Source organism: Lactuca virosa, chromosome 1 (genome assembly GCF_052849685.1).
Source record: "Lactuca virosa cultivar CGN04683 chromosome 1, Lactuca_virosa_CGN04683_v6, whole genome shotgun sequence".
NCBI lineage: Eukaryota > Viridiplantae > Streptophyta > Magnoliopsida > Asterales > Asteraceae > Lactuca > Lactuca virosa.
In genome coordinates, this window is record NC_136426.1 from 27,706,801 (window position 1) to 27,716,865 (window position 10,065).

Here is a 10,065-nt window from a genome sequence, read left to right on the forward strand (position 1 = left end):
AGCGTACGCTGAGCGTACCCTTCTGTACGCTGCGCGTACTGCTTGAATGGCTTGTACGCTGCGCGTATTGGCGTGTACGCCCAACGTACTCTCCTGTTAAGCCATTTTCTCCAAAACTGCTTAATCCTTTAAGACACTACTTCCAAACTACAGATCTGAGTCCAATACTTCATCCTAACCCATAAAGTCGATCACTTGATGGCTTGCAACCCACCAAATGAACCCAACTCTAAAAATAGCAATAAACTTCCATGGAAATGGCTAGATCTCATGCATGGCTACATAAAAGCCTCAAAGCTTGCAACTTTACTGCTTAAGGGACACTTTGAGCTTCAAAGGTGGCAACCCTAAGCTCAAAAACGAAGTTGCATGAACAAGATCCATTCTTTGGACCTAAAAAGGTCCAAAGCTTCAAAACCCTAGATCTAAGCTTCTAAGAGGAAATATAGGAGCTTTATACCTCCTTTGGGTGCCAAAAGATGAACTTGTTCCAGATCCTTGAGCTCAAGATACTCAAGTGCTTCTCCTCCAACTTCTCTTCACTTCTTCCAAGCCTTTCTTCACAAAAATGAACTCAAAAAGGTCAAACACACACAACAATGGAGTATGAGGCGAACTAGGGTTTTCTGAGGGCGAGGGACTGGTGAGGAGGCTAGAGAGGAGGCTATAACGGGGTATTTATATGTCTTAAACCCTAAAAGTTAGGGTTTGGCATCTGTCCGCGTATGCTGGGCGTACCTCTTGGTACGCTGCGCGTACGCCCCCGAGTCCCTCGAATCCAATGTGCCACTACGCCCCGCGTACGCCAGGTTACGCCCAGCGTACGGCTTATGGGCAGCCCAACTTTTTAGCCCATTTTGCTAAGGTCCACTCCAAAAAGGTCCATTGTCCAAGTGTTAGCTCAAAGCTAATATTAAGCTACATAATCTAAATAATACCTCGAGATACGGATGTTACATGTTACCACTTTAAGCATGACTACATACATTCTAACTCACACACCTGTTTCAAATGAGAATGCCACTAAACTTTAGTCCTTTTTGCTTATTTATAATTTATCTAATTAATACAAAACTTCCTTTAATTTCATAACACTAAATGATAGTTCACTTTGGTCGACATATATCAAGCCTTCATGGTCGTTACTTCAGGGTAAATCAAAGGACATCAATGATTTTTTTTGGACATTTGAGGTTTTTAACCTTACACCTTCCCTTTCTTTTTACACATCAAATGTATTTTTGAATATATGTTGCGTATGTAATACATGATTTATTAGATTCATTTCATGTGGTCTTAATAGATTATATTATTTACTTTGAGAAATGACAAATACTCCCCATTTATAAAAAGTAAATCAAAAAGTAAAAATGTAACTCCGTATATATACATATATTAATAAAAATGGTTGATCACATTTTAAATATATAAATAATAATTGTTTTTGGAACCGCAAGAAATAATTTGAAAAAGAAGCTAGTAACTTTTACTAGTACAATATAGACAAATCTAATATCATTGCACCACTTTGACGACTTTAATGATACAATATGTTAGATATTATCAGTGGAATGAGTTCATCTTTTTCATCAATTTCAACTTACGGTGTCATGTTGTCATCACATCAGTTTCTTTTTCTTTTTCATTTACTTTCATCATTTCAATTTCCGCTAAAAATAACCGTCTGGAAATTGCCAAGTTTTCTAGTAGTGCAACCCACAACACAAGAAATACATCTATCTTAACCAATGTTTTAAATAACGTAAGACGTGGCTTGACGGCAAGGTAAAAGTGAAGCCATGACAAGCCTTAACGAGCCATGACGTTTTTCAAGGCGTGACTTTATTATATACATTAAAAGATATAAATCATATAATTATTGAATTTTATCAAATATATGAAGTTTTTAGAATTGGTATATTAATATCTAATAGAAAAAAGTTAACAAAAAATCATTTATTTTAGGCCCGATAAAAAAAATCAAACAAAAAAAACAAAAAAACTTGCACCTTGTAAATAACTCGCGTCATAATGCGATAATGCGCGCCTTAACACGTTATTTGGACGTCACGCTTAACAAACCGTCTTTGACATTTTTGTAACGACTACACCACGTCTCGCGCCATGGCACGCCTTAAGGCGCGCCGTGGCGCGCTTTTTAGAACCGTGATCTTAACCTACACACTTTTAAGAAATTCTAAAATTTAACCTTGTTTTATTTTATTTTACATATTTAAAATTAACTTTACAAAACAATTCTACGCAAGGTAAAATTTTATTTTACCTTAAACCTCTACTCGATATGGATAAAAATAATAATAATTTCCAAACATTATTATTTTTATTGTTATCTTATAATAATTATCAAAATATATAAAAATAGATGAGGAAAGGATTAGACTGTACAAAAATAGAAAGAAGTGATGTCGTTTTCCAAAACAAATTCTTTCATTTTTTGTTATTTGAAACAAATGCAATTTGTTTAGTATATTTTTAGTCAAAAAATATTTCTTTGTTCATTAGTAGTTAATATAATTATTTTTGGCTAAAAAGGTTCATTTTGTTTTATTATTAATTAATAATAATTTGAATATATTTAGTTATTCATCACAAAAGTTTTATTAGCTTAGATGTAAACACACAATCGTATACCTTTTATTCGATTTATATGGAAATTTATGAGAATTGCCAATAATAAGCTTGCAATTCAGAGACACAAAAGTATAGGACAGAAAGGATCTTCAAAAATATCTCCACCTGAGAGAGAATTGTTGCTTTTCCTGCCCGAGATATACAACAAACCACACCATCTTCTACATCTGCTTCCCGATTACAGTTTGTGTGTGTAGAGAAATCAAAAATCTGAATCTAACATGGGGAGGGGAAGAGTGACGTTGAAGAGGATCGAGAATAAGATCAACCGCCAGGTCACTTTCTCGAAACGGAGATCAGGATTGTTGAAGAAAGCTCATGAAATCTCCGTCCTCTGTGATGCCGATGTCGGCCTCATCATCTTCTCCACTAAAGGAAAGCTCTGCGAGTTTGCTGCCAATGCATCGTACGTCTCTCTCTCTCTCTCTCTCTCTCTCTCTCACACACACACACACACACATCTTCTTCCTCTTCTCCTCTTTCTTCTTCTTCTTCCCCGATAACTCGTTAGTATTTCCCCCTAAATTTTATTTGATTTCTACACCTTTAATAACGTTTTAGATTTTTGTTGTTACTAACATATGTAGTTTGCTCGTTCACTTTCAGTTTTGATTATCGCAGCATCTGATGAATTAATTGCACAAATTTACAAAAACTTTGCATATTTGTAATTGTTGACATGAGATTTAACTTCAAAATTTAGAAATCATCCGAAATTTGCAGTCTGGCGAAGTTAAATCTCTATTTTCTTTCAGCATGATTCTAATTTCGCGTAATCGTCTCTGGACCTTCAGATCTGTGGTGGTTTTAGTTCAGATCATATAGATCAAGCACAATTTTACCAATATCATAATATTTTGATGCTTGTATTTTATGACTGGACTCTGCGCACATACAAAACCTTTTATAAATATGGAAACTTAGCAGATTCATGCAAAATACTTTTTATATACTTCTCCTCCTGCAACATTTAATTAAAAATTTAAACCTTTTGATTTTAGATTAGATCCATAAGCACAAAAATACTTGCGTTATTTATTTCACTTTTCATGTTTTTCATAATCGTCAAGATTTGAGATGGAAATTTAGGGTTTATGTAATAAGAACGACAATGAATAAAGAAAAGGAACCAATGAAATAACGAAAACGCATACACTAGGTCAAGTCATACCATCATTCTCTTTTCTCTCTATTCCTTTTTTTATTGAAAACTTTTTATTTATTTAATCGAAGCAATCAGAGTTGAAAAAACCTCGGGTCTTGCTTTTCTGATGTAAACCTGATAATTTGTTTAATATGTAAATTATTATTAATTTCAACGTAACTAATTAATGTATATTTTAATAAAATAATTATTTCTTTCATTAGCAATAGCACTAATTAAGTGCATGAAAATGAATTTTACTTGTATAGGAAGTATTAAAAAAAACAATTTATGCAACTTCACTCTAAGATAAAGATAATCAGAGATAGTACTAACAGCAGAACTTAATGTTAATAAGAGACTCTAGAACATTTTCTGAAAAAAAAAAGCATAGACTTCTTTATAGGGTCAATGGAATGGAAAATTTTGTGTTTAACACTAAACTCTTAATGTAAAAGTACAAAAATAGGTATTGGTTCCAATGAACTAACTAAACATGGGGACAGTGTCACCATTAAAGTTCATATAGTTCTAATCAAACAAGCTTTTACATCCCCTTAGTGATAATAGAACGAAGAACGAATTACCATCGATTCTAATAATTAAACACCCAGAGCTTGGGTTATTTAAATCAGATTATTCAACACCAAAACATGGTATGATAATTACCTCTTTGTCTCATCAGTAGTCAATGAAAATACATTTATGTTATCATCCAACTTGCCTTTCATTACATTTGGAATATATGATCACACAAAACTCTCAAATACTTTTAGACGATGGAATTAACTAGGCTTTGTATCATATCAAACTTTGACATGTAAAATATTGCAACATCTTCTTTAGAATAAATTTTTCCATCTTCATATTTTTTTTTTTCTATTTGTTCTTTCAGATATAAAGTTTTGATGTGGTGTATAACGGATTGTCATTTCATGCCAAATGTTTTGTAATATTTCTCAAAATTCTTTTGAATAATATCTACTACCTCTACGGACTACGATCGCTCCACAGAGTGTTGCTTTTTGGCATATTAAAATTCTCCACTTCTACCTTGAAGTTCTAGAATTTTGTAGAATACTTCGAAGTTTCTATGATACGATACACCCGAACATTTGGTGAGTAATCTCCAATGACATAGATAAAACAAAAGTTACCTAGCTTTTTCAAAGATAAAAAATTGACATGCACCAAAGAGTTGGAATGATATTTTTTTTCTTGCCAATAGGATTTGGAAGGAAAATAAATATATTTGTTCCTTTCAAAACTAACAAGCTTTTTATAAATATCACTAAGACGGTCAATGTTAAGCAAATATTTTTTGGACCACATATGAGCAAAATAAACTTTAGACATATTTCTTAAACGCTTAATTGTTTTGTTTTAAATTGCATTCACGAACAACACTTACCTTATGGGGTTTTTCATCTTTGATTTTAACCTCTAACTATCCTCAGAAAAACTTGGAATTTGTTTTCTAAAGTGGCATATGCTTGATGGCGTCACTATTTACAATACTTGTGAACAATAATCCGAAATGAATTGTGTCTATGTTTTATGCAAGCTTTCAAACTCCTTAATTTTTTCTTTTTCTATATATATATATATATATATATATATATATATATATATATATATATATATATATATATATATATATATATATATATATATATATATATATATATAGAGAGAGAGAGAGAGGAGGGTTCAATTGAGAAAAAAAAAATTGAGAATGAGAGAATCATTCTCAGCCAATCATTTAATCTAAGCATAAAAAGACACGGTGACAAACTTGTAAATATGATAATAATTTTCAATCTTAAATACGTAATTGTATAGAAATAAATAACAGTTCAAACCCATTTCAAATCGATCGTTCATCATCCAAACTTCTCCTCCAAGCTTCAACAATCATCCAGATTTCTTCAATTAAACCATCATCAACATCATCCAGTGTTAATCAATCATCGATCTTCGTCAATAACATGTTTATCAACACGGTTCAACAGTTAACAACAAAAAATCGTTTTTGGTTCTTTTAATCTAACCTTCAATTCTGCTTGAATACGATCAGATCTTCAACATCTACAATTAATTATACTCCCAGCGTCATTAGATCAACATCATCGATAATCAACAAAAAATCCACTTCATATCATTCATTCAACATCGATTATCAAATAAAACTTCAAAATTGAGGTTAGAAAAAGATCAAATCGTTTTTTTTTGAAAAATTTCATATAATTCTCTATCAATCTACTATTTTGTAAGATTTAAATAGTCAAACTATCATGTTTTTAACATTTTTAAAAAAGTTAACTTGTATGCACTCCAACTGTTTGATGAAATGCATAAACTAAATTACCACGTTATATTCATATATGAATATGTTTTCTCACCTGAATCAATATATGATTATTAAAACAAAAAAACAAATATGCAAGTCTGTATATATTCATATGTGAATAACATATAAAAATTATATATATTTGTGAAAACACCTTGTAATATTCATATATGAATATACTGTGTAATATTCATAAGTGAATATATCATCTAATATTCACAAGTGAATATACTATGTAATATTCACATGTGATATACCATGTAATACTATGTAATATTAAGATATGAAAATATTATCTAATATTCATAAGTGAATATACCATCTAATATTCACAAGTGAATATACTATGTAATATTCACAAGTGAATGCATCGTCTAATATTTAAATATGAATATACTATGTTTATTATATGCTATATTCATATATGAATGATACTTAAATTGTAAAAAAAATTAATCATACTTTTTATTCATAAGTAAATAACGAATGTACTGTAGTAAAAAAATTGATGCATTTTTATTCACTTATAAATAACGATAGCTGAAAATATAAAAAAAATAAATTTTTTATTTTATCTTAAAACTATATCAATGTGGATGTCTATTTGTAGAGAATAAAAAATCATGAATTTTGGTATATTTAAAATTATTTTTCGATAAAAATATCTTTTTAAAAATTAAAAAAACGAAAAAAATTATGTTTTTGTATATATATTAAGGTAATGATTAGCATAGTTTAAGGAAACATGTTTTGTTGCAAAACACATGTCTATTCCTTTCCCATTTCCACTGGTACAACGGAGACTTTTGCGGCAAAAATAAATGTGTGGCTGAGAATGATTCCCCTATTCTCAACCTTTTTATTTTCTCAATTGAACTTACCTATATATATATATATATATATATATATATATATATATATATATATAAACAAAACGCTAGCAAATTGCTAGCAATCCAACAAAACAACTACTTCACGAGGGGATTAAGCATTCAATCATTCCAATTTCTCCTAACCTTATGATTTTGGGTACAAAACCAATTATGCGAAAACAAAATAACCGAATCAAATAAAAACTATTTCTTGTATTCCGGTAAATTAATTTGCAACCGAACCCTTTTGCCCTTTTCACCTCCTTAGTATGAATTTCAATAATTGGCATACATGTTTTCTGACATGTCGCGTAATGTTTTTCCCCAAGTGTCTTCATATGATTATACTCCTTGGTGTATATAAAATGCATGTGCTAATTTTTCTTCCATGATATTCTTAAACGTTACTTTTGAAGTAGTTCTCATTTTTCAACTTCGATATATGCCTTTTCAGTTGTCTCTCATTCTTCAGTAGATCCAAGAAAAGTTGCTTTTTGATACTCTATTTAGTATAATTTTCTAAATAGGACTGTCTAGTTGATCGAACTAGGATCCGATACTAGCTTGTTTGAAATACGTTGAAATGGACAATAAATTTCGTTTTTTTTAATTGATCTCCTCATCAATCCATTCTACATACCGAATCAAATATGTACGAAACATATAGCTTAATCTTCCACATTCATTTACTACTTACACAATTTTTTTTCATAAATCTTCATTTTCAAGACTCATTTCATTAGGTTACATGAACTTAAACTCTAAAAGAAGCTAAGCAGAAACTTCTCCAAAGTATGTGCAAGTTAATTTATTTTAGGGCAAACATAATATAGAACTAAACAATGAAACATGATTAGTAAATAGGGTAAAAACCACATGTTACCACACAACCTGGTGTCATGACTAACGATATATAAGAAAATCATAATGTCCCGTGTAGGAAATGTAATATCCAAGCTTGAACTTGAGATCTCACTTATGGATTCTAATCACCTTACTATAATGACACATATAATGAAACATAATTAGTAGGCCTAATCAACTAAATGTAAGAGATGAGATGAACCTATAATCAATAACAAGTCCATAATCCCAAACCACAAACTAAGAATCCAAAATATTACACCAAAAATCACAAATTAGTAAGTGGTCAAGGATGGACATTTGACAAACTAGCATCTACAAAAACTCATTCCTTTAATATTAATGTATTCAAAACCTAAATGTTTTCAATAAAATCATAAATAAAATTAGGATTTTTAAGAAAGAATCCATGGAGATCAGATAGTGATGGAGATAAATCGGTGGAGGGTTGCAGATTAGATGTTATTTGCTAAGTATGATTACAAAATCACCATTTTATCTTCCTTTTTACTATAACTTTATAATAATATATAGATTATTTGTGTTTCGATATCATTTACGGTCACATATCTAGTTTCTAGTTTCTGGTATATTAATTTTTTACACTACTACTAGCAACAGGATGGAAAGCATCCTTGAGAGGTACGAAAGACACTCATATGAAGAAAGGAACAATACTACAACCGATCAAGAATCAATTGTATGTTTAATACCTATTAATTTTATATAAATTTCATGATACTTACAAAATTAACCTTAAAAAACACTCATAAATAATAGGGTAAGTGGACATTGGAACATGCGAAGCTCAAATCTAGAATTGAACTTTTGGAGAAAACCCAGAGGTAAAATATATTAAACCATTTTGTCGTTATAGCTATGATGGTAAATAATGTATGTTAATCTGCTTGTCATAGTCATATTATGGGAGAAGACCTTGATTCATTGAGTCTCAAAGAGCTTCAAAACTTAGAGCACCAAATTGATACATCTATTAAACATATTAGGTTGAGGAAGGTATACATATTCTGCTTTAAGAATCATAATAATAACATATGTTTTTGTTTAATGTTTTAAACCAAAATTCTATTATTTCACAGAACCAGCTCATGGTTGAGACAATTTCTATGCTACAGAAGAAGGTACGTAAGTACGGATATCTTTTAATTACATAATGAAAATAAAAAAGAAGTGTCACCCTGAAGCATAAAAATTCCTTACTTTTTATTACTTGTAGTGAAGCAATTCATACAATTTGATTATAAATACACAGGAAAAGGCATTGCAGAATCAAAACAACACGTTGTCAAAGAAGGTAATTTTTTTTTTTTTTTTTTTTTTTTTGCAAATTTTAACTAAAATACAAGGTGTTTAATTGTTCTTAAAATGTCTAGCATACCATATAAAATAATGAAAAGTAAACACTATGCAGATCATACAAGTAGAAAAAGGACAATCACAACAACCTCTTGTAGAGCAACAAAACAACGACAACATGCCTTCACTTCATTTTAGCACCTTCATTAGGTTAGCCTCTTGATCCCTTCTCATATTATCTATATCAGTATATATATATATATATATATATATATATATATATATATATATATATATATATATATATATATATATATATATATATATATAGGACATGTGAGGGAGGAATTGATGAACCGGTAGAAGCAATTCCAAGAAAAGGTCAACCTTCAGTAGTATTGCCTCCATGGATGCTTCAACATATAAACCAGTAAAGGTTTCCTATGTAAAAATAAGACCCCTATTTTCCACGTGTCCTCTTAAAAATCAAATGGTTTATGGATATGTAAAACATATATAGTTTTTGTTATTTGAGAGGAGGGGTGGAAGTGTAAATATTATAAGAAGTGTGTATCATAGATTTTATATATGTATGGTGAATAGCATGACATATATATGAAATAGCAAATACTGTTATAGTTAGGGATGTTCAAAACCGGATATCCAAAAATTTCGGACAATGGATTTAGGTATCCGAATCCGTATCCGAATTTTCAGATATCCGAAATTTGGATACAGATTCGGATACCTAAATCGGATATCCAAAAATCAATTTCTTTTATTATAGGCAATAACTAAACATAGATCAAGACGGTTGTTAGCCAAAAAAAAACAAATAACAGAAAGGTTGTTAATCATGTTTAGCA

General features: G+C 30.3%; 1 protein-coding gene across 2 annotated transcripts; it reads left to right on the forward strand.

The window, feature by feature from the left end:
• The first annotated feature begins 2,676 nt into the window (after nucleotides 1-2,676).
• Nucleotides 2,677-9,761, forward strand: LOC145159019 (agamous-like MADS-box protein AGL8 homolog). Of its 2 annotated transcripts, none has more exons than XM_079077940.1 (8): nucleotides 2,677-3,058; nucleotides 8,498-8,582; nucleotides 8,663-8,727; nucleotides 8,800-8,899; nucleotides 8,983-9,024; nucleotides 9,156-9,197; nucleotides 9,315-9,409; nucleotides 9,531-9,761. In XM_079077940.1, exons 1-8 carry the CDS (start codon nucleotides 2,874-2,876, stop codon nucleotides 9,631-9,633), a joined length of 717 nt encoding a protein of 238 aa, XP_078934066.1. In that variant the 5' UTR covers nucleotides 2,677-2,873; the 3' UTR covers nucleotides 9,634-9,761. The 2 variants fall into 2 exon arrangements, with proteins under 2 accessions (XP_078934066.1, XP_078934124.1); XM_079077998.1 differs by having other exon boundaries at nucleotides 8,504-8,582.
• Nucleotides 9,762-10,065: the final 304 nt, after the last annotated feature.